At 33.9% G+C, this 26,034-nt stretch overlaps 2 protein-coding genes across 6 annotated transcripts; both read left to right on the top strand.

Moving 5' to 3' along the window:
• Nucleotides 1-5,478: 5,478 nt before the first annotated feature.
• On the top strand, nucleotides 5,479-9,523 carry LOC123203539 (probable beta-D-xylosidase 7). The gene is made up of 6 exons (XM_044619935.1): nucleotides 5,479-5,907; nucleotides 6,010-6,309; nucleotides 6,722-6,891; nucleotides 6,971-7,068; nucleotides 7,895-8,659; nucleotides 8,778-9,523. The coding sequence occupies exons 1-6, from the start codon at nucleotides 5,515-5,517 to the stop codon at nucleotides 9,365-9,367; spliced, it is 2,316 nt and encodes a 771-aa protein (XP_044475870.1). The 5' UTR covers nucleotides 5,479-5,514; the 3' UTR covers nucleotides 9,368-9,523.
• Nucleotides 9,524-16,501: 6,978 nt separating this feature from the next.
• On the top strand, nucleotides 16,502-25,666 carry LOC123202790 (probable helicase MAGATAMA 3). Of its 5 annotated transcripts, XM_044618920.1 has the most exons (12): nucleotides 16,502-16,655; nucleotides 18,096-19,540; nucleotides 20,530-20,718; nucleotides 21,126-21,221; nucleotides 21,307-21,472; nucleotides 21,612-21,744; nucleotides 21,819-23,579; nucleotides 23,717-24,481; nucleotides 24,580-24,633; nucleotides 24,733-24,855; nucleotides 25,160-25,294; nucleotides 25,392-25,666. In XM_044618920.1, the coding sequence occupies exons 2-8, from the start codon at nucleotides 18,196-18,198 to the stop codon at nucleotides 24,137-24,139; spliced, it is 4,113 nt and encodes a 1,370-aa protein (XP_044474855.1). In that variant the 5' UTR covers nucleotides 16,502-16,655; nucleotides 18,096-18,195; the 3' UTR covers nucleotides 24,140-24,481; nucleotides 24,580-24,633; nucleotides 24,733-24,855; nucleotides 25,160-25,294; nucleotides 25,392-25,666. The 5 variants fall into 5 exon arrangements, with proteins under 5 accessions (XP_044474855.1, XP_044474851.1, XP_044474852.1 ...); XM_044618916.1 differs by having other exon boundaries at nucleotides 24,580-24,855; XM_044618921.1 differs by having other exon boundaries at nucleotides 16,503-16,655; nucleotides 21,310-21,472; nucleotides 24,580-24,855.
• The last annotated feature ends 368 nt before the right edge of the window (nucleotides 25,667-26,034 follow it).

Here is a 26,034-nt window from a genome sequence, read left to right as displayed (position 1 = left end):
ATATTTCGACTCGGCTCCCCTAAACGATAGTGATTTTTTTAATTTTTTTAACAATGTGAGCTGAGCACGATCTCAGTTCAGGTTTGGACATAAGTTTGTTTTTTCTACTACTCTCTAGCTCACATTTAGATTCGTGTTTGTTTATCTTATGTTTGTATTCGAACTCATTTAAACAAAATTTGTTTTAAACTCGAATAAACTTGTTTTGAATTCAGTTGTAGTGATAATGTCATATTAAAAAAATAATAAAATTATACATATTTATCTTAAATATATAACCAGATTTATATTTAATATGTATTATTAAATAATTTTAAATTAAAAATCATATAATATATTTATTTATATACTAAAAAATATATACGTATAATATTATAAAAATAATAATGTAAGCAAGTGGGTAACACAAAATGACAGTAAACGAAAGGAACCCCGAGTGATGTGACGATTGGAATAATATCTCCTTACCTTACTTTGGAATAATTATCGGCCTTAATCATGATAAGATTTTCTGCCCTTTATTATGATCTCTCTAACACTACTTCCTCCATCTAAAATTTAGAATCCATTATTACAGGTATTAGTTTCATAAGAACTCGGTCTCAGCATTCGGACAATGACCAAACGGCTTGTAGTTGAAACAGGATATTTATTTGCGAAAGAGATTCGCAGGAAGATTTTTTTTTTTTGCAGGAAGGAACAGGAGAGCATTATCTAAAATTTAATCTTTCTTTTTTATTATTTATATTACTTTATTTTTTTATCAGTAATAAAAAATTATGATAATTTTCTATTATTAATATTGACATAATAGATAATATAATTAGTAATCTGATTACCACATTTATCTTAGGTATTAAAATATTACTAAGATAATCTTAATTTTATTATAATTATATTATTATTTATTAATTTTTTTGAGAAAAAATAAATTTATTTTTAATTAGTATAAAAAATAATATAAAAATATTTAAAAATAATTATATTCAAAGGCATTTAAGTGAAATAATTTACTAGTTTTTTTTTTATTACCTTAAACCAAACACAATAATTATTTATATCTATCAAATTTTATTGAATATAACAATAATTTATATCTTGTAATTTTCTAAGTAATATATCTTTAAGGTAATTTTTCTATTTTGGTAATAAAATATTACCCAAATCAAACGTCCATTTAATGGGAAAAGTGGTCACAATTAGTTTTTTGGAGTAAAGCTCTAATTAATTTATAAAAAAGATTATTTAAATCCTTTCATCAAACATCCAATAACCCAAAGACCCACATTAAACTGTCTACTTAGATCATAATTTTTAAATGTATTAAACTTATCTTTATTTATACTTAAACTCATCTATAAACTGACATTAGAGTATGTAATTACCTTATTTTATTAAACTAAAAACATGATTAATATTAGCTTATATCAGAAAATTTCTAACAGATAAGTTTAAATCATGATAGTTAAAATTGTGTATCAATAATCTATTTTTACGTATCATGTATCAAGTATCATATCGTATTATATGATACAACTTTAAAAAAATAAAAAAATACAATTGACACATTATCATTTTAGAAAATATCACAAATACTTTTAAAATTTTAAAATTTCTCATATATATTTCTAGTACATCATCATTTTCTCTAAAAAGTGTATCAGTTCATATTTATAATAAGTATCATATTGTATAATACATCAACTGTATCATATTAATTATGATATATTTTATAATATATATATTTTTTATCTATACCATATAGTATTATAAAATATATACCATGCATTATAGAATGTGAATAACTATAGTTTATTTTTTTTTTTGACATATTTTAAGGTTAAACTCTTTATTTAATGATATCAACAGTGTATTGCCCGGCAAATCAATAAATTCGCAACGTGTATACTGTATACAAGAGCATTTAGATTAGCTACTAATTCTTAGTCTTCAATTAATTTAGGTGCTGACGAAGTTTAAAGGGTAATGATTTATTCTAATGAAATAATAATTGTCGATTAATGTATACATTTGTAATGTTTAGTAAATAAAATGTCCGTGTCTCTATCTGGGTCGATGCCCAGTGTTGGCCGGAATCAAAAAACTTAATTGCTGAAACAGAGTTGTTGATTTGGAAAAAACATACTATTGGATTCATGGACTATTTTTTAAAATATTATATCTTATGAAAAGAAAAATTATTAAGAATGGCTGAAAAATCAGACAAAGAAGATAAGGTTGATGGCAACGGTATCGTCGTTAATTTAATTTACTTGGGTAAATAAAATAATAATAATATCTGCTTTCGGAGAAACCAGAGTTTCTTTGAATCAAATTATTAACCTTATCCAAATCCAAGTTCAATTAGAAACATTATTATGGTCAATTGCAGATTTCCCACCCAAGATTTGGTGCAAACTCAGTTCCTACCCATTAATTATAGAAAATCTAAATATTTATCTATTTGTTAAATTTTACTGTTTGTATTAAAGATAAATCGTTATTTAATAAAAATATTTAAAAAATTATAAATTCATCACATTTTTTCTCTAAATTTAAAAACTAATAATTTTCTCCTACTTTTTTCTATCCTAAAATTTAAAAAATGACTATTTCCCTATAAAGTTTACATTTTCTCTCTTGTCGCTTCGTCAATGAGCACATCGGTCGATAGGAGGTTGATCGACGATTTGTTGACAAGGATATATGTGTCACATAGATTGACCGATGATTCGTCTCATCGAGGAGATGAGAGGGTGGAGGTTGGCCAACTTCGATCACTAGAAATGCGATAAAAAATAAAATACAAACCTTATGAAAGAAATAATAATTTTTTAAATTTTGAGCGAGGGGAAGATGAGAAGGGGAGAATTGTTAGTTTTTAAAGTTAAAGGGAAAATATAATGAATTTATAATTTTTTCAAATATTTTTTATTAAATAATATTTTATTTTTGATAATAATAAATAATAAAATTTATGAGATAAATAAATATTAAAATTTTTTATAATTAATGGATACAAAATAGACTTTGCACCAAACCTTTGGCCTGCTCTAATTAATGGAAAATGATGCTTACATGGGTACATCCACCTATTTGCTCAAAAAATCTTAAATAAATAAATATATAAAAGTGTTCGCAGTTGGAGGGGTCGGTGTCGGTGAATTAATTTGGGCCAAACCCATTGTCTGCCACAAATCTTTCAAATTCATGGTCTTGACGAGGCTCCATTGCAATAAAAATATTGACCGACCGTTCATAGTATTGAAATTGCCAACAAACAGGGAACGGGTGGCTTGTAGTGATAGGCTGAGCTATCTTATGAAGATAATTTTAGAAATTACATCCAACTTAGCTGGCTATTCTCTGCCAAATTCATTTTTATTGGCTTATTCACAAAGCTGGGGTGGGAATAAGTGTGTTGACCCTTTTTTATTTAGCAAGCGATCCTACTCCCGAGCCAAGTCTAAACAAAAACAAGACGTTTCAGCCCAGATCCATATCAACCAAGGCAAAGCTTGAACAAACCCAACTCTGTTCAACTTAAAAATAGAGAGTTCCTTCACGACCAATTTATTTCTCCAGTCACCAACCCAATACACAATACAAATTTGACTACTTATTGAATTGATGACAAGAGCCACACAAAACTAAATATATAGGCTGTTGCCAGGTGGTGTAGACTGAAAACACCTTCACAAACATGGCTAAATATTAGAAAAAAAGCAGGTTGCTTAAATTTGCCCGAAGGTGTAATCTTTGAGTCCATCTGGGGTTTTAGTCCATCATTCAAGGTCCGACTGGCGGTATGGACATTTCCCATCCAAAGGTTTGGTGAGATATCAAATTTCTTCTTTAATTTTGAAATTTTAATTTTCTACTTATCCTTTATTTTTTATCCACAATATCTGCGCATTTAATCTTATGCATTTTCTCACTTTATTATTATTATTATTGACTTTTCTCTTGATCAAGTCTCTAAATTACTTATTTTAGTTGATAATGATAAATATTATCAATATTGTAATAATTCGGTATCTTTTTTTTTGGTTGATAACGACAAATTTCATTTAAATCAGATCGTTATTAATCATATAAGTTAAAAAATTGATTTTAATATATTGTCAAAATTTTTTTAATTTATAATTTTTTATAAATAAAATTTTATCTTTTATCACTCGAGACATCCCTTTGTATATAATTTGATATCGTTGATCACTGTTAAGTGTTTGAACACTTTCTTTGTTGGTTGAGAAACCAACTTTATTTAATATTTATCATCAAAATTTAACTACCACTTTAACATTGTAAGTCCCATGTATGGCTGAAACCCTTTATGAAGAAAACAACATTGCATGAATGATTGATTGAGCTAACTACCCACCACCAACAGAAAAAGACACACTAAACAAAATATTTAATATGGCCCATTCTTTAACCTTTTGTGTATTAACTTTTAAAAAATTTGTTAAATTTTTTTTTGATAATATTAAAAATTATATAATTTTATCTTTTTTTTAAATTTAAGAAAATAATAAATTTGCCCCTACCCTAAGGTTTATATTTTGTATATATTTTTGAATTGTATAATTTCACACCCTATCTTTTATGTTTTGTAGAACTAACTCTAGCGCATCATAACTTTCGTCTTCAACTGATCTTCTCCTTCGTTTCCAACCAATTGTCCAATCCAAGACTGAGTTGGTGCCTATAAAGGCTTTTGACTAAGAGATTCATGTGGTTTGACTCCCTCCCGTGTCCTTAGGGTTTTGATTCATCAATGAATCGGTGCTCCTCCAGCTTCCATTTGATGAATCGAAGGAAGGATATGGTTGCGCCATTGTTGACCATTGAAAGAGAGGTCGCCAACGACATTAAATCCATTGAAATCGAATTGAATCTTTCGCTCAATTTTGGCAAGGTTTTTGAGCCGAGAAACCACTAGAGAGGGAGGGGTTGACGATCACTTAGATATTGGGTAGAGAGGTGACCAAAGACAGAGATATGATGTTTGAAGAAGGACAACAAACCATAAAGTGTATGGGGGTGAAACCAAATTTCACAAAATCTAAGGGGATGACTACAAAAGAGAGATTTTGAAAAGTATGAAACTCTAAAATTGGAGGAAAATGTCATTTTTTAAACTTGGAAAATAGGTTAGAAAAATAATTATTAGTTTTCAAAACCTAAAAAAGAAAAAGAAAATAAAATTATATATTTTTTAATATTATTAATAAAATAATAATTTTGTCTTTAATCAAAACAAAGAATTTTAATAAAAGTTGAATGATAAATGAATATTTGAGTTTGTAAAACTTAGTAGGTGAAACTTTGGGTGGGAATAATGTTTTAGCTATTTAATATTTATCATCCTACTTGAAATATATATAAAAATATATTATCTTTAAGAAGGTTAATTCTGTCATTAAACTAAATCTGGCAAAGCTGCTAATAATGTGACTTTTCGCTTTAAACTTTCACTTCACTTCTATATTCTTTAGCACAGTTGGAAGGATGATGACCCTCCAAAAATTCTCTCTCGTATCTTTTCTTTGCTTCATTTCATTTCTGATCCGAGTTAATTCAACTCAGCCTCCATTCTCTTGCGACTCAGCAGCCCAATCGTACCCATTTTGCCAGACCACACTCCCAGTCAGCCAAAGAGCCCGAGACTTGGTCTCCAGGCTGACATTAGATGAAAAGATCTCGCAACTCGTTAACTCAGCTCCTGCCATTCCCAGACTCGGTATTCCAGCTTATCAATGGTGGTCCGAGGCACTTCACGGCGTAACAAAGGCAGGCGCGGGCGTCCTCTTCAATGGAAGCATTAAGAGTGCCACTAGTTTTCCTCAAGTCATCCTCACTGCCGCTTCATTTGATAAACGTTTATGGTATCGCATTGGTCAGGTGAAGTCATAAGTATTTAAGTTCATCTACTTCAATTTGTAAATCAACTTGGCTAAAGTATACGACTTTGTCCTAAAAATTAGTCCTTAACACTATATGCAGGCGATTGGAACTGAAGCTAGAGCAATGTACAATGCTGGGCAAGCTATTGGGATGACATTTTGGGCACCAAATATTAATATATTTAGGGATCCAAGATGGGGGAGAGGGCAGGAGACACCTGGCGAGGATCCATTGGTTACTGGGAAGTATGCAGTCTCATATGTGAGAGGCTTACAAGGAGATACATTCGAGGGAGGAAAGCTCAAAGGCCATCTTCAAGCTTCAGCTTGTTGTAAGCATTTTACTGCTTATGATTTGGATAGATGGAAGGGCACCACTCGCTACATCTTTGATGCTCGTGTAAGTGAAAACCAAGTTTCTTGGTTGGGCTTTTCTTTTTTAGTTGCTTCGTACCCGAATTTGTGCCTTTTTAGGACTTGATTAAAATATTCTTCCTTGGCATAATTTCAAAGATAAGATTGGTTGATAGCTTAATCATGTTACCTTTTGATTCCTGAACATTGTTTAATTTCTGTTTTTTCTTTTGAATGAACCAACTTTATACTAAATTGGATAATGAAGAAGTGAAAAGCTTTAATCTGCTTTACATTTATTTTCATGGACTTTGATTTTGATATAATTTGAGTATAGAGTAATGATACCTGTGGATATTGACTGCTTTTAGAAGATGAAAATGTGGTTGATTGATTTTTTTTCCTTTTTGTACACAATGGTGTCCGTTTTGAATTGGAAATCTTTTTTGTGGGTTTAGGTGACTTCTCAAGATTTAGCAGACACATACCAACCTCCATTCCAAAGCTGTATAGAGCAAGGTAGAGCCAGTGGAATAATGTGTGCTTATAATAGAGTTAATGGAGTTCCAAGCTGTGCAGACTACAATCTCTTGTCCAAAACTGCTAGAAAGCAATGGCGCTTTCACGGGTAAAGAAAGTGACATAGGAAAATGGAATCTGTATTATAAAAGTAATCCACTTTTTCTTATATATTGAAAAATGATCAGGTACATCACATCGGACTGTGACGCAGTCTCCATTATCCATGATGATCAAGGGTATGCAAAATCACCAGAGGATGCTGTTGTTGATGTGCTTAAAGCTGGTATGGTGGGACCTTATCCCATCTTATATAAAGTTGCATGTGATTATGTCCTATGTAGCTTAGACTTTGGTGTCTATGTTGGTTGTCTCTCTGTTGGCTCTGCATATCATTACTCATTCACTCATGGATTTGGACAATTATAATCCTATGTGGCCCTCCTATTAAGGGTCCATTTTGGGACAACAGCTCACATTGATAGCGAGAGTCATGGCTATGGGGTTATAATTTATTGATGGGATCTCCAGTTGCCTGTTCAAGTCACCTTCCCTTTACATGGTTGGACTATTGCTTTGTTGCCTTTTTCTCATCAATGAGTAATGATGTCACCATTTACCACCTATGTTTGTGACTTTTGTCATCAGTTGGATGAGAAATGCTTCTCTTTTTAACTATTCGTGGCGTGCCATGCCCATCACTCTTTGAGACTGACTATTGCTATTTGCAATATAAAATGCCTGGTAAAACAGTTATGCCTGATTGCATTTTTATTGAAACAGGAAATTTTCATATGCTTTTGATAGAAACGAGAGACTGCATGAGATTTTTTTTGGTAGTGTAAGTAATGAGTTTGTGATCCTACCTTTCTAATTAACTAATATTGATCGCACTATATGTGTTAATTGGTAGTGTAAGATAGCAATACTAGAATAAAATTAAGGCCAGTCCATTGAGATTCTCCCATGAACTAATTATAATTAGTTCACCAGACTTCGTATTAAATTAGAGTGGTAAAGCTTATACATTTTTGCAATAGACCTTCTTAATTACATTACTGGTTGATGTAGAACTAATTGACATTTTTTGCTGCCTTAAACAATTCTTTCAGGCATGGATGTCAATTGTGGAGACTACCTGCTGAAACACACCAAATCAGCTGTACAGCAGAAAAAACTACCTGAATCTGAAATAGATAGAGCCCTTCACAACCTCTTCTCAGTTAGAATGAGGTTAGGACTTTTTAATGGTAATCCTCTGACGCAGCTTTTTGGCAATATTGGTGCAGACAATGTCTGCTCTCCTGCTCACCAGGTTCTAGCCCTTCAAGCAGCTCAAGATGGTATTGTCCTTTTGAAGAACTCTGGGAAGTGCCTCCCACTGCCAAAATCAAAGTCCATCTCCCTTGCTGTTATAGGCCCCAATGCCAATTCAGCTCAAACACTTCTAGGAAACTATGCAGGTCCTCCATGTAGATCAATTACACTGTTGCAAGGATTGCAAAGCTATGTCAAAAACACAGTTTTTCACACCGGTTGTGATACAGTGGCATGTTCTTCAGCTTCAATTGATAAGGCTGTGGAGATCGCAAAAGGAGTGGATCATGTGGTGTTGATTATGGGATTAGACCAAACACAAGAGAGCGAGGACCATGATCGTCTGGACTTGCTGCTCCCAGGGAAGCAAAAAGAGCTCATCACCAGTGTTGCAAAAGCTGCAAAGAAACCAGTTGTTCTGGTGCTTCTTTGTGGAGGCCCAGTTGACATATCTTTTGCCAAGTCTGACCACAATATTGGAAGCATATTGTGGGCTGGATATCCTGGTGAGGTTGGAGGCATAGCGCTTGCTGAAATCATCTTTGGTGACCACAACCCAGGTGAATTTATTTAGAATGCATTAAAGAAGCAGCAATACTGAATTTGGCATGATTTGAGCATAACCATGTAAAGCTATTATAATTGTGATTAAAAAGATGCATATTTATTGCTTTGTAGGAGGAAGATTACCAATGACTTGGTATCCACAAGATTTTGTCAAAGTGCCAATGACGGACATGAGAATGCGTTCTGATTCAACTTCAGGCTATCCAGGGCGCACATACCGATTCTACAAAGGCGAAAAAATTTTTGAATTCGGTTATGGTCTCAGCTATTCAAAGTATTCATATAAGTTCCATCGTGCCAGTCAAAACAGACTTTATTTAAATGTGACATCAACTTTGAAGATGGCAGAGAATCAAGATGTTGCTTCTTACCAGTCAGTTTCAGAGTTGGGCACTGAATTTTGTGACACCCAGAAGTTCACAGTCACAGTTGGAGTGGAAAATTGTGGAGAGATGGCAGGCAAGCATCCGGTCTTGCTATTCGTGAAACAGGCAAAGAATGGAAATGGGAGGCCTTTGAAACAGTTAGTTGACTTCCAAAGCGTGATTCTAAATGCCAAAGAAAAAGCTGAAATTGATTTTGAGCTGAACCCTTGTGAGCACCTTAGCATGGCAAATGAGGATGGGTTAATGGTGATGGAAGAAGGAACTCATCTCTTGGTTGTTGGAGATGAAGAATACCCTATTAGTATTGTTGTTTAATGAGCAGAACTGCTTCTTCAAAACATGAAGCCAATTCTTAGTTTGATCTTGTTAATCAATTTAAGAAAAGGGATAAAAGATGCTCTCCTGTAAAGATTTCTTTGGATGTCTAAATAAACAATTTCTACTTGTGTTTTAACAAGCAGATTTATAATACATCCCTCCTATATTTCATTACAAACAAGCAGATTGCTACTTAAATCAACAGCTTATTTAAGAAAAAGAGGCCCTTTAACTGGATTTCAGGTTTGTCCATTTGAGCAATAGATTTTGTGTTTACACCGGATCATTAAATACTATCGGGGCTTAGAGCCTAAACTAGATTGAGAACAAAACACTTTCTACAAAAGCAAAATAAATACTTAAAACTAATTTGGGTAATTTTGTCGGTGCTGAAAATGTTCTAACAAATGCAAGAGACAGTTGAAAATTCAAAAATTCTGGCAATTTGGCTTATAGTTGGATGGGCGTTGGCATGCAAGTCCAAAATGATGCTCTCCCTGAAAAAGACACACCAGCAAATTGATGGATAACGCAACAACTACTCTGGATTGTTTCTTTCTCAACAACTTTTAGCAGTGGGAGAAAAGAGTCCTTTTCCTTTTTGGGCCCAGTGCCATGTGGCCTTGTAAAATCAGAAACGAAAAAAGTTCACTCACCAGATTGGTGGGAATCTTTTGTTGGGAATACATTTACATTTTCAGTCTTTTTTATAATATTTAAATATTTACAGAGCACTTTTATGTTATCAAATTCACCTTTTACATCTTTCAATGCTCATTCACGGACTTCCATACTTTTAGTCTTAAAACTTTATTTATTTACAATAAAAACCCTCAGGGGCAGAAAGATTCTCCGCAAATAAAGATTATCTTTTGATAATTTATCATTTAATTCTTCTGATATCTTATTCCACCTTAATAATGATTTAATAAATATTATAAATAATAATCTGATTACTATTTTTATTTAAATATTAAAATATTATTAAAATAATTTCGATTTTATTATAATTTTATTTTTATTTATTAATTTTTTGTGATTAAAATATCTATAATTTTAATTAATATAACAAGTAATATAAATATATTTTAAAATAACTATATGTAAAGATATTTAAATAAAATAATATTTTAATATTTTTTATTAATTTCTATCAAATATAATAATTTTTTATATTTATCAAATTTTTATCAAATATAGTAATAATTTATATGAAATAATTTTCGAAGTAATTTATTTTTATAGTAATATTTTATACTGGATAATAAAATATTTTTTAAATTGAATATACCCTTAAATTATTAATTTATTATTTTTTCAAAATTATAAAAATAACTCAACAATTGATACACTCTCCTCCCTCTTCAATAATCCATTTCACCTAAGTCAACATCATTTCCATCTATATTCCAATCCATCAACAAGTTCATCTCCATTGTTAACAAAACCATTCATTTAATTCATTATCAACTTCATTGCCTCCGACATTGGCTTCTACTCTGCCAATGAATTCCCCTCCACCCTCACCGGTAGCTACTCCACCAACAAGTCATACTCCACTATCATATTCATCTCTGAAAATGGCTTAAAAATCTTTTGATGAGATTGATGTTGGCTACAAAAAAATCTTTTGATAACTAATAAGGCTTGGATGTTGCTTTTACTATTGCCAATGGGCCGGATCTAGCCCAGTTTTGCTGGCAGGATCATATTAAGATTACTTGATATTGTCCATTTTGTAAGTAGAAACATAATATGATTATATATATATATATTTTTGTTATTATATGATTAGATGATTTTAAATTAAAATTATACTAACACTTAATCATATGATAATATATTATTTGTATATCTAAATTATATAAATATATATATATATATATATATACTATTACTCGTTGAAAAAAACTATAAATAAAAATTTATTGAACATACTTTGTATAAGTTAAAAAGGGTTCGCAAAAGTGGTGGAAAATTAAAATTTTTAAGATGAAGGTTTGAGCTTCAGTTTTTATCGTAAAATTTTCACTCACTTAATTCGCCGATTATAAATCTAATAAGCCCCCGAGTTATCGTCAAATAAATATGGGCATCAGTTAAAAAAAAAAAAGGTAAAAAGTGTTGAACGGTACTAAATGCAATGAGTACGCGCACTCCAGAAATACAGACAAAACATTCAACATCAATTTGATGGTAAATTAACATCTTTCATCTGAGTTCTCACACTTCTTTTTTTCTTTTAGGGAGCGTATAGAGGAAGTTAAGATGGAACCTAACTTTGTTTTCAACCAGGGAACAAATAAAGGCTGCTTTTGTAAAAACAATGGAACGGATGGCATGGAACAAGAAAAGGTCCTTCAACAGGCAAAAAATATTCGTTTCCAAAGTGAAGAAAAGGCTACAATCAAAATAGAGAGAGGCATCAGAGACTACATCTTCAAGGTCCACCCAGTAATTAAAATCCATTTTTGAAATTAGCCTTTAGTTTGAGCTGTCAATATATGAGGTGGAAAACTCATAGTCTAAGCAGCAAACAATGCCAGCATCTCCTAGAAAAGATTATCTGAAATTTATCAGTGGCGAGACGGTAGATCGGAAATAGGCAATGCCAACAAAACTAAGAAGAAAAGCACATTGCAGATTTAGAAGAAAGAACTCCCTTGGCTTGACAGATTGGAAAATGTATTCGGCAGTGTTGGGAGGAACTGTGTGCAATAATGTCAAGGCCCAGGGCCTAAGAGCCACCTAAAATATAGACAAATTTGACAGGAGTGATGTACCAAAATCAAGCAGCGACCAATAGCAAGCAAGTTTAATCTGTATAAAAAAGATGAAATAAATCTGTTTGACCTGGATGATCCAACCCTGAAAAAATGGTCAACTTTTGTAAATTAAATGTTGGAAAACAAGGTTATTTGCTACAAGGAAATCATAGTTTATAATGGTATTAATTTTTATTTCGTTGATAAGGAATTCACTTGATTCAAACCATCTTTTTAAGATTGAATGAACTACAACAAATAGATAAAATCTCAGATTCAATGATCGATCTCATAACTACATATAATAGATAATTGGATAGGATCAGAACAGGATGACATTTGTATGTGTCACAAGTATAATTAATTGCTTCGGCAGTGCCTGCTTCACCCATTCTTAGATCTATGGTCTCCCTCTCTATGACCATTTCAGCACTAAACCTTAATTTATTGTTACCACAGAGCAGTGCTAGAGCATTCAGCGAAACAAAGCTAGCATTACTTTTCGAACGCACCATAACCGGGCTGAATCCAAACCGGGCAAATTCCCAGCTATCCAATTAACAGACTTTAGATTAAGCCCACTGCTTTCTCCTATATCCTTGTGACCCAAAGTAGCACGCAGAGTGGAAAAGGAAGGCCAGGAAAGGGCCCAAGCATTTGATCAAACTGATTGAGCACTGGTAAACCAAGTACTTCTCGTCAATTCTGACCCTTTGGTCGAAACATTTCCCAATCCCAGCAGTATATCAGCGTTCACACTGTGAACAGATTTCTGCATCACATGTATGAATAAGCATAACGAATATCAAGGCATTCTTGAACAAAGTTAACTTGAAAAAACATTCAATAGAAACTAGTTTGATCTCACTACTTCGTTAGTTAAAGGCTAAAGGACTTATTCCCACCCATCATATGATGCATTCCACTCTTAATTTTTTGAAAACTTTCACTTATCATTTAATATCAGTAACATTTAACTATTAATTGTAAGGACAAAAAAGTTATTCCATTAATAATATTAAAAAGTATAATTTTTTTTATCCCCTAAAATTAAAAAAACGTACAATTTTATTTCAATATCAAATTTTCTATTTTTGAAAAATTACTTCTCCAACCCCAAATTAAGTTTTTTTTTTCCCCTTCATCTTGAGCCACCGTCATTGTCCTCAACAACTCTTTCTTCTCATCCTAAACCTTCGCTGATGGAGAGAAAACATCAAAGACAGATCTTCAATTCATGAACTAAAGTTGTTAAAATCTCCCATTGATAAAGATGTGTGTAGAAACCTTCTGTTGAAGATATGTTCATGTCAAACTTATGAAGATTAGTCGAAGATCCTTCTCTAAAGAAGGCTTTGGTGTGATGAAGCTGAAGAGATAGAGATGTATTCACTTCAAATGACAAAGCTGACAAAACAAGATTTATTAGATTAGGTCAAATTGCTAGAGAGAATGCATCGCTCAACACTAAGACGGAGAGGAAGCATCGACAAAGGTTTAAGGTGGGAAGAGAGAGTCTCTGGGGACACAGTGACTATGGTCAGAGAGGGGGAAAAAAAAGCCTTAAGGATGGAGAGAAAAAAATCATTTTTCAAAATTGAAAAAAAGTTAAAATTAAGGTGAAATTGTCAATTTTTAAAACCTAAAAAGGAATGAGATAAAATCATATATTTTTTAATATTACTAATGAAATAATATTTTTTCTCTTACAACTAATAACTAAATATAACAGAAGTTGGATGACAGGTAAGTATTTGAATTTTCGAAAAATTGAGAGTAAGAGTTTGAGAATGTATTAAATATTGGGTGGGAATAATTCTTTTGGCTGCCAACCAAATTACTCTAAATTTTAAATCCTAAACCCTGACCTTTTAGGGCTATTCAGACTTAGATAATATTCAATTATATTAAGTTTGATTGGCACTAGCTTTTTATAATTTTTGGGGAAAGGCTAGCAATAAGAATCGGCAACCCCAAGTTACTCTCAACTATATTCTTCTATTCAAAATATACTACAATTGCACTTAAGGCGTTATTAGTTAGAGCATATATTTGAAACATAACAAAATTTCCCAAAAAAAAAAGAAACCAAACCATATCCATTATATATGGGAAATAGCATAGAAAAATTTTGTGGCAGGTGGAGAATCAAACCAAATGGAAATTTTGTATCAGGGATTGCCTTAAGAGTTTTACTTTAATTTTATGTACAAAAAGAAAAATGAAATTTATAAATACCATTGCAGTGTATATGACTATTTGTTTCTCCATAACAAATGTTAGGGCACATGTTAGATTTATAACATACAAGAAATTAGATATATAATAAAATTATATATATTTATTTTCAATATATAAATAAGTATATATTTGATATACATCCTTATATAATTAGATAATTTTAAATTAAAAACAAACGAATATTTCATCACATTTTTTATTTGTGTATTTATTTAAAGTTGATAAATTTGGTACATCTTGTTTGATTTTCAATATTATGTCAGGAGAAAAAAAAAAAAAAGGCAAATCCCATCAATAAAATTTATAGTAATGTTTATTTATTTCTATATAAATTTAATCTAGAATGTACTTTTTTGAATTCTATTTATATCCCACATTACCAAAATGGGAAATACCACGTACAATTCACAATGAATCTCCCATGGATTAGGCCGTCGACTCGGCCACTGGATGGCCCTCATTCTTCCTCATAAATGGGCATGGGCTGACTGAGTCAACTCGTTTATACGGAATCTACGGTGGGCATGCTTAGTTTTGGTATGTATGTACGTATGTATGTAATTTCATGTATAAATAAATATATTTTGGCAAAAGGTAGGCGAGCGTGGCGCACCAAACGCCATGGAATATAGTCAGAGGCTATGAATGCATGCGGCGTGAGTGAGGCTATATTTGTCTTTTTACATATAAATAAAAACTACCTCGTTAAATTCTAATTACCTTTTTCCCTCCCCTGGTCATGATTCATGAGATGAGCATTACAAACCTTGCAAAGTTTTTCCAAGGGATTCATGATTTAGAATAGACAGCAAATATTAAAAACTTCCTAATTAACCAAAAAAAATAAATATAAATACATGAATTTCGATATAAATTATTTTGGTTCATGACTCATGGTTTGGTTCGCTGTCATATAAAATTATTTTGATAATATATATTTTTAATAATTTATTATTATTAATAATGATATTTTATTTTAAATATTTAAAAATTATTAAAATAATTTTATTTTATTATTATTATTATTATATCTTTATTTCTTAATTTTAAAGATAAAAATATTTTTATTTTCAATTAATATTACAAATAATATAAAATATGTTTTATAATAATTATAACTAAAGATATTTAAGTAAAATAATATATTAATATTTTTTTATTATTTCTAACTAATTATCAATTTTTATTAATTATAATAATAATAATTTATATCTAATAATTTTTAATTAATTATTAATAATAAAATATTATTCAAATCAAATACACTTTTTCAAACAATTATTTCAAATACTAGTAAATGAAATTAATTAAATTAACACATAATACACATCATAAATTTAAATTAAATAAATATATTACACCCAACAGATTTGATATTTATTCTTTATATTATATATATATATATATGTGTGTGTGTGTGTGTGTGTGTGTGTGTGTGTGTGTATGTTGTAATTTTATAATAGGTATTTTTTTTAACGAGATGGATTAAAAAATATTTGAAAAATTGTCCTTAAAGTAGCAACTGAAACGAGGGCCAAAAATTATCCTAAGATAGGAAAGTGATCTCCTCCGCTTTGAGCGCACGTGGGATGTGACTCAAGCAAACCCTGCTGTACCTATTTTAATGGACATATTTACCCTTAACAATCTCACAAATGGCAAAATTTTCGTCATTTAATACGTGTCATCATGAAGCCCTATAATACGAGTCCAATTAAACTCATCAACGCTCCAAGCCGACGTGGCATTTCTTTCGGTCCCACTAGTGAACGAGATCAACGTCCATTTACAATATAAGCACAAGATTTTTACGTGTGAGTATTATACACATAAATAAATCCCCTAAAATTATTTTATCCTTGGATGTGAAATACCTATGTTAACCCTTATCTTATCTCTAGATTTCCGTCCACTTGCCTAATTTGAATCATTAGATCAGTGGTTGGAGTTTAGTGAACAGCTAATCAGAGGAGGCAGATGATGTAAATACAGAGGTTTCAGGGGCTCGTTTTGTAATTGCAATTTCCTTGGATGGATAAACAAAAATTAAAAAGTGTGGTTTATTAATAACTCGCCGGGAGGATTTTAACGGTGGACGGAGAAAATTACGGGCGGCGAGATGGGCATGTTATTTCCTATATAAACCCGTCTCCAAGCCTATTATTTCCCTCACATCAAAGCCTTAGCTCTCTTTGCAATCCTCTAAAGAGCCGCTCTCTCTCTCTCTCTCTCTCTCTGTTACTATTCTTTCTCTCTAGATTCAAAGCAGCTCTTCAGAGGTAAAAACTAAAGAAAACCCCTCTCTTCACTGCAATTATTATTTTCTTGAATTTAAAATCTTATTTATTTAATTTGTTCTGGAAATATCCTTGTTATAATATTATCGAAGATCGGAAAGAAAGGAAGAAAAAGAGATGGAGTGAATCTTGCCTTTGACATTAACCTGTTTTCACTTGGAATTAATGATAATGATAATTAGGTATGATCTGTGAACGACAGTTTGTGATGTACATAATGCCTGATTATGACGGGATTTGATGATTCTTGGGGAGATTAGTCGAAACACGGTTTGAAAACGTGAACAAAGAGTTTGATTTTCCTCAAACCCTAGAAAACAAAAGTAGGTCTGTAAGGAATTCTATTAGGAGTGATTTGGGGTTTAATTAGTGATGTTAGTGCGTGCTAATCATAATCTTGGTCAGCTTCTGGTTTGCTAGAGAACAATAGGTCATGCTGTGTGATTAGGTGAAAGAAACTCTTATGCTGTGTCGTTTGCCTTTATCTGATAATGTGTTTTCTGTTTTATTTTTATGTTTACTTTATTGGTGTTGAATTTTCTCTTCCCACTCCATGAATTTTCAGTAGTTGTTTTTAGATGGTTCCTCATGGTTGGTGACATGGTAGAAGTTTAGGTTTTGAATGTGTAATCATAAATGCACTTTTTCTTTTTTTAAAAAAATTATATTTGTTTAGATTTAAGCAGTCTATGCCCTGTTCAAGTGCTACAGGTGTCGCTCAATTGTCATGTCTAAAACAAATCTTACAATTTTTCGTGATGTTATTCGTTATTTATTTCTGGTTGAATTGTATAGAATGATGTAATGTCTACATTGAAGGTGAAAAAAGTCGACTTGCTTAACTTTATGTGCTGTGAAACTGATGTTATTGTATGCTGGGCCTTTGGTACTAGGTGTATCGTACGTTTTTTACTTCTGCGACTGAAATGGCTTTTTATAATCATTCAAGGAGTTATTGTCCCTTGTGATCTGTGTATTATGGCTCTTTAATCTTTGATCTGGTGTTAGATAAAAAGATGATAAATTTTAAATTGTCTAATGCTTTGGTGAATGTGGGTGGGACATCGACTATTGGAAAAATTGCCTTAGAGGTTTGCTTTAAGCTATTCGTAAATATGGGAGAATGGTTAGGTGACTCTGGCAATTTTTTAGATTATGTTTTTTGAAATATTTAGAGGCTTTTCCTTTTAAGTCATTGTGTCTGCAATGTAAGTTATATGCCAATTTTTAGGTTTAATTGCTTTTTCTTTTCAAGTTGGCCACAAAGGATAATGGCAATTGCTTACTCTAATTTATGCTTTTTGTAACTGTTTCTTATACTTTTCTTCTGTAAACATTTAGTTTTGTAGAGTTTGATTTGCCAAGTCTGTGGATTTATAGAATTCTTTGGACACTGTCAAGAACTTTCCCATTCCTTTGCAGTTGGTGTGACATGTTCTTTTTATGCTGAAAAGAGAACACAAAGGGTAGCTGTTGGGCTTATCTCTATACGCAGTTTAGTTTATATGCATTTGCATATGAAATGGGTTCACGAGGAAGGCTGTTATTTGATCTTAATGAACCTCCTGCCGATGATGAGGAAAATGGTCGAGTCTTCTGCTCCCAGCCCCAGAAAGCGTTTCCCTCTGTGAATCCCCACACTTCTGACTTGTCTGTAGCATCAGCAGGTCCTCAAAGAATAACCAATAATCATGCTTTCTCACATGCATCATCTGTGTCAGGTTTTCAGCCTTTCATTCGAGCCAAAGCTGCCCACGGCCAAGGAATTTATCCTGTACAGAAGGTTGAGGATCCAAATCCTGAGCTTGCATCATCTTTATTGAAGTCCAGTAGTGGTGAGGAGATCAAAGCATCACCATCTCTTGAACCAAGTTCTGAAAGTGCTATAGCTGTTGAAAGAGAAGAAGGGGAATGGTCTGATGCCGAGGGTTCTGCTGATGCATATCCGAGTGTTAGCTTGCATGAGCAGGATAAAGCATTGGGAGGGCAAGAGACGTCTGAAGCAATGGATTATACTGCTGCTGATGTAGATGTTAAAAGTCACGAAAGCAGTAAGGATGAAAATACTAGATATGCCTTTTTGGATCAAGATCCAAGTGAACAAAAAAGTAACAATATCCGACGTTCTGAAGGCAGCACTAAAGGTGAGAAATCTATGGATGGTCAAGAAGATGCTGGCTTGCCTCCAAAACAAAGAGAAGGTAAAGGTGTTGAAGGAAGTCATGCATGTAAGTTTGCAAATAATCCAGGCAGGAGAAAGGTAGATCAACAAAAAGAAGCAATGCTAGGGAAGAAACGCAATAGACAGACTGTTTTTCTTAATTTGGAAGATGTTAAGCAAGCTGGCTCTTTGAAAACTTCAACACCAAGGAGGCAGAACCCACCCATTATCACTCGCACTACTAAGGAAGTTCGTACGATACCTCCGCCTATTGAATATGGTGGAGAAAAGCATAGTCATCCTGTAAATAAGGATCTGAAACAATATGATGGATCGTCATGTAGTAATGGAGTCACTCCTTTGGAATTTTATGAACCAAAACCTGAATTTAATGGTGATATGAATCCTGGACCAGTAAGCAGGCCTAGGAGACTTAACAGTGGTACTGATTTTTCTGCAGAGGTTTCTCAACCACCCATCCCAAGACACAGTTCATGGAAGCAACCCGCAGATGCATGGCAGCAGAAAAATTCTCAGTTCAACAAAAAGTCAGCTCCATTGAGCCAAAGCTCCATGGAGCCAAAGCTGGGAAACAAGAAACAGCCTCCTGCCAAGAAGCCAACTGTTGTTGGTAACTTGTATCAGGACACGTCAGTTGAACGTCTTATACGGGAGGTGACCAATGAAAAGTTTTGGCATCACCCAGGTACTTTTACATTGATAAATGTTTGGGTAACTGTTGACTGATTATGTGGAGTTCTCCCTTGCATTTTTTGAATTTTTTTGTCCACATGCATTATGGCTTTCATGATTTTCTCATGTCAGTTCTCCATTTCCCTCCAACCATAACACTATTGACTATTGAGAATCATAACACTCAAAGGACATGAGATTTTATGTTCTGTAAGCAAGATTTTAAATTCCAGTACAACTTATTTACTCCTCACTGTATCTTATCACCCTTATATGATCCTAGTGTGTTACAGATTACAATTCTCATAGTCTTATCGTTTTGGAGAGAGGAGTGAAGAGCTACACCAACGTTTTTATGTGTTAATTGTATTTTCTCATGGAATGTGCCATTTAAATTTTTCAACACTATCAAAGTCTAGTTTGGAATTATGGATCACTTGGGATTTTTAAAGTTCTTAAAATAAATCTGAGTGTTTTTATATTGTTTGGACCCATGCCTAGAAAAGGTATACTCAGTGCTGCATTCCTGGGAGTCCTACAAATGATCAATTGGGTGGAAATTAGTAATCATAAATGAAAATCTAACCTTATCAAGGCAATGCTACAATTTCTTTTTGTGTTTGGAAGTTTGTTTTTTTAATATAGTTATGATTGTTGACAGGTATATATTTTATTTTCATATATATGCATGAATTAGTATCCTTAAACTTGAGTTTTTCCTTTGCTCGTTGTCATCCTGCTTATATTTAGGTGGTGATCTTTTTATATTACCCTTTTGGTAGTTTCGGGCTCAGCTTTGTTTGAATTGTCTTTTGGGTCCCTTGCACCTTTTAAACTTTATTTTTGTATATGGTTCCCCTATTATCTCTATGGTCCCTTTGGTTGTTTCAGACTCAGATTTGTTTGAATTGTTTTTGGCATCCCCTGCACCTTTTAAAGTTTATTTTTGTATATGGTCCTCGTATTATCTCTATGGAACTAATTGAATGTATGATGCTTCAGAGGAGAGTGAACTTCAATGTGTTCCGGGTCGGTTTGAATCAGTAGAAGAGTATGTTAGAGTATTTGAGCCATTGCTTTTTGAGGAATGCCGAGCTCAACTATACAGCACGTGGGAAGAGTTGACTGAAACAGGTTCAAGAGATGCACATATAATGGTTCGTATAAAGAGCATTGAAAGGCGTGAGAGAGGTACCTACATATATATTAGCTAACTTTGAAACCGAAAATAATTAACTTGAGACCAAAATGTGGTAGATTTTGATCTCTATTTATTTAAAAAAAATAAAAAAAAATGATTTGATCTTCTTTCAATTACTTTTGAAGATACGTTCTTTTTAAAAAGGCCAGAAAATGTGTTGAAGGTTATCTGTGTCAATTTTGGCTGCAGGATTAGTTGAATTATTATTTTGTGTTTATATTTTTTATGTCATTGGTTCTGAGCTAGGTGAAATTTGGAAATAAAGAGAACTTTTCGTTTTTCTTCCTCTTTTTGTGTGTGCGCATGTAAACTATGGATCTCCAAAGTCATTTTGGAATTTACTTAGGTCTTTGTCCTAGTTCGTTAACTTGCTGAAAAATTTCATTTGCTGGCATAGGATGGTATGATGTGGTAGTCCTTCCTACAAGTGACTGCAAGTGGGTGTTTAAGGAGGGTGATGTTGCAGTTCTTTCAACTCCCAGGCCTGGATCAGGTAAGATGTTTGTTTTTTATTTAATGACAGAGTTATTACTATCTTCAGCTTTTTATCTTATAATTTTAACTCTTATTATCTCAAGTAGTCAGAACCAAGAGGAACCAAATGCTGTCAATCGAAGATGGGGAGGAACTTGAGGTTACTGGCCGAGTGGCTGGCACTGTTAGACGACACATACCTGCTGATACTCGTGATCCTATTGGGGCGATTATACATTTTTATGTTGGGGACTCGTATGATCCTAATGGGTAAAAATCCTGACTATTTTCCTGGTGTTGTGTGGTCTGATTGGTATTCTGTGCTTTTATCTACAAAGATGTTCCAGTTTTAAGCTAGATTCTCAAATAAATTCAGTTTCTTTTCTTATTACAATTGTGCTTTTTGCAGCATGGGTGATGATGATCATATCCTGAGAAAACTTCATCCTAAGGGTATATGGTATCTGACTGTGCTTGGTTCTCTTGCAACCACCCAGCGGGAGTATGTAGCTTTGCATGCATTCTGTCGTCTCAATTCACAGGTGTTTGCTGGATCTTTGCTTGTTTTTGTTTATGATGCATGTTTTAATGTAAATTTATATTTCTCTTTTTGTAGATGCAAACTGCAATCCTTAAGCCGAGCCCAGAGCATTTCCCAAAATATGAGCATCAGACCCCTACCATGCCTGAATGCTTCACACAGAATTTTATTGATCATTTGCATAGGTCTTTTAATGGACCACAGCTTGCTGCAATCCAATGGGCGGCTATGCACACTGCTGCTGGCACCAGCAGCGGGATGACTAAGAGTCCATGGCCTTTTACTCTAGTTCAAGGGCCTCCAGGAACAGGTAAGACACACACAGTGTGGGGAATGCTGAATGTCATACATCTGGTTCAGTATCAGCACTACTACAATTCTTTGCTAAAGAAACTTGCACCTGAGAGCTATAAGAATGCTAATGAGAGCAATTCTGACAATATTGCTGTGGGGTCAATCGATGAAGTTCTTCAGAATATGGACCAAAATCTTTTGCGCACCCTTCCCAAACTTTGCCCAAAACCCAGAATGTTAGTTTGTGCTCCTTCGAATGCTGCAACTGATGAGCTTCTTGCACGTGTTCTTGACCGTGGTTTCATTGATGGTGAGATGAGGGTTTATCGACCTGATGTAGCACGAGTTGGGGTAGATTCACAAACACGTGCCGCCCAGGCAGTTTCTGTTGAGCGTAGGACTGAACAACTTTTACTTAAGACCCGTGATGAAGTTTTGGGATGGGTGCAGAATTTAAAAGCACGTGAATTTACATTGTCTAAGCAGATAGCTACTCTCCAAGGGCAACTTAATGCAACTGCTGTTGCTGTTCGTTCACAAGGATCTGTGGGTGTTGACCCTGATGTTCTTATGGCTCGGGACCAGAGTCGAGATGCGTTGCTGCAGAACCTTGCTGCTGTGGTCGAAGACAGGGATAAAGTTCTTGTTGAGATGTCTCGCTTTCATATTTTAGAAAGTAGTTTTCGTCTTGGTAGCAACTTTGATTTGGAAGACGCTCGATCTAGTCTTGAGGCAAGTTTTGCCAATGAGGCTGAGATTGTGTTCACCACTGTCTCAAGCAGTGGGCGCAAGTTGTTCAGTCGCCTTACTCATGGTTTTGATATGGTAGTCATTGATGAGGCAGCCCAAGCCAGTGAAGTTGGTGTTCTGCCTCCCCTTGCCCTTGGTGCAGCACGATGTGTTCTTGTTGGGGATCCTCAGCAGCTTCCTGCAACGGTTATCAGCAAGGCAGCTGGAACCTTGCTGTACAGCAGGAGCCTGTTTGAGAGGTTTCAGCAAGCAGGATGCCCAACAATGCTGCTATCTGTACAGTATAGGATGCATCCTAATATTCGGGATTTTCCTTCAAGGCACTTCTACCAAGGACGCCTCACTGACAGTGAAAGTGTTGCTAATTTACCTGATGAGGTCTACTACAAAGACCCCTTACTTAGGCCTTATGTTTTCTATGATGTCATCCATGGTAAGGAGTCCCATAGAGGTGGATCTGTTTCTTATCAAAACATTGATGAAGCAAAATTTGGTTTTTGCTTGTATGAGCATCTTCAAAAAACTTTGAAATCTTTGGGTTTGGGGAAAGTCTCCATTGGTATTATCACACCATACAAGCTGCAATTAAAATGCCTTCAGCATGAATTCCGAAATGTTTTAGCATCATCAGAAGGAAAGGATTTGTATATCAATACTGTAGATGCCTTCCAAGGCCAGGAACGTGATGTTATTATCATGTCTTGTGTGCGAGCCTCAAGTCATGGGGTTGGCTTTGTTGCAGATATTCGGCGTATGAATGTTGCTCTTACTCGTGCAAGACGGGCTCTTTGGGTATAGCTTTCTTTTTCCTGCTTTTCCCCTTTTCGTTTTCCTCTTTTGTTTGTTTTCTACACACTCAAATTCATCCACAAACACTCAATCGCTTGATTTGGGTTTTTGTCTAAATACAGAAGTTCGTTGTTTAACAGGTTATGGGAAATGCGAATGCTCTAACACAATCTGATGACTGGGCTGCATTAATTGCTGATGCAAAAACAAGGGGTTGTTACGTGGACATGGATTCCCTCCCTAAAGAATTTTTGGCATCATTATCCGCTAAAGGTCCAGGTTACAGTTCATCACAGGGTAAGATTTCCAACAATCCAAGAGGTTTGAGATCAGCTGGACCAAGACATAGATTGTTAGATCCACAAATGGAGTCCCGGTCTGGAACACCATCGGAAGATGAAGATAGAATACCTTGGAATGGAAATCACCACCCCTTTAAGCCACCATTGGAAAATTCCCTGGATGACTTTGACAAATCAGGTAATAAATATAGGGATGCTTGGCAGTATGGCATACAGAAAAGGCCAAATTCTGGTGGCATTGTGACAAAGAGAGATTCCTAGCTGTTTATTGCTTGCAAAATCCATCTGCAGTTCAGGGAGCATCACAGTATTATGTGGTTTACTGATTGTGTGGTGCCTGCTCTTAGAGACAGAGGGGCTGTCGGAAGAAAATGATTCTTTGTGCTTGCATCATCTGATGAGTGAAAGTAATCTGAAACAAAAAGGTTCTGAGCTCTTTATCAGCTACTTCAGGGGAGACGGTAACTTGGGTCTAACTTCTGCACAAAGGCTTGGTTTGATGCTGAAGACCTGAGAATGATCCTGTGATTTCATAGAAGGTGGACTTTCTTGGTTGTGATGTTGAATATCAACCCTTAGTCAACCAGTTTACAGGCCTAGTTGGTAAGAACTGGGTTCAAGTACTCATATAGTTCTGTTACTTGATGCTTTGTGATTGATCTTCAATGTCACTGCTTATGTTGTGGGTGTATTCAATGCAGGAATCCATTGGTTTCACATCAAGAAGATTTCTGCTGACTTGAACCAGTGACATGGTAACTCTAAACAAACTTGAATTTGGCCATTTTGCCAATGCAGTGATTGATGTGGGAGCTGGGGCAGGCTTCTCGTACTAACGGTGTGTGAATTTGTAGCTTACCTCAATATGCTGCTGACTCTTGGTTTAACAGTCGGTACTCACTAGAGAGTTAACATGCGGAAGATGTTTTGGACATTCTCTGGACACGCAGAGGCACAAGAAATCGGTTTCTGAAAAGGTATGCAGGCTGTTAGATGGTTAACTGAATTTTCTCTTCCGTTTTTATCAAGGGAAGTAAATTTGTATGCCGGGAACGAGTGCGGAAATTGGAAATTTCTGTATTGGAAAAAAAATGGTAGAGTACTGCATCTATCTAAGATATTCAAAAAATACCATAGGGCATTTTTTGGTGTCAACTGAATTGTACACACATCTTCGGCTGCGGATTCAATACAAATTCTTTTAAATGTTTCATCTTAATTTTGTAGATACGAAATTACAAGTAAAAATTCTTTTTTTTTTTTCTCTTCCTGCTTTTGTAGATACGAATCTGAATTTTGGCACGAGCTTTTAACAAATATTTTGAACGGCTTAATACAACGACAGCTATCAAGTACGCAGACAAAAACAAAAATGATCACTTCCATAACATTAGCACAGGGAATATGTCGAAGATGGTTTGTTTTCTGCTTAGGCGCACTGTTCAGTTATCTTTTCTGTTTATATTCACCTATTAATAATTGATGCAGTTCCCTTTCCCGCATTACTTGACAGGTTTGATTCGTCAAACCCCCACGGCAACTGATACAATCAAGTAAGGTCAAATCCCACCCCTAATGCCCAACCTTCAACTGAAAAAGAATTTTGCATGTGCTTGCTTTAATCATACCATCAATTTAAACTGTGATTTGATCGTAATTCGCCAAGTTGTGGATTAATTACTTGTATTTTTGTGGAGTTGGTCCTTTTCTAGTTTTTTAATGTCAAAATGATGGTAGTTAAATCATGTATTATATAATTAATAAAAATTTTAATTTTTGATCGTTCTACCATATTATAGTATATACTTTGTAAAATAATAATAATAATAATAATAATAATAATAATAGTAACATAAATTTGATTTGCTACTTAACAAAATCATCATCAAGTCTAAAGTTCTGAATTTTTTCTTAACATTTTAAATTAATTATTACTATGTGATAAGTATATAAAACCCAATCACCAATATTTTCTTCCAAAGTTCCTATCATTCGCATTTGAGTAATTTTTTGACATGTCTAAAAGGCCCACCCTGATATGGTAGCTCCTTCTTTGCTTCACCTCGCTTTCCATGACTGTTTCATTGACGTGACTGAGTTTTTCTTTTCCACTTGATTTTGCTTCTCATTGATTATTGATCTGGGTTACTTGAATC

The sequence above is a fragment of the Mangifera indica genome, chromosome 19 (genome assembly GCF_011075055.1).
Source record: "Mangifera indica cultivar Alphonso chromosome 19, CATAS_Mindica_2.1, whole genome shotgun sequence".
Lineage (NCBI taxonomy): Eukaryota > Viridiplantae > Streptophyta > Magnoliopsida > Sapindales > Anacardiaceae > Mangifera > Mangifera indica.
Note: the sequence above shows the minus strand (reverse complement) of the source record. Positions and strands in the feature narration are given on the sequence as shown.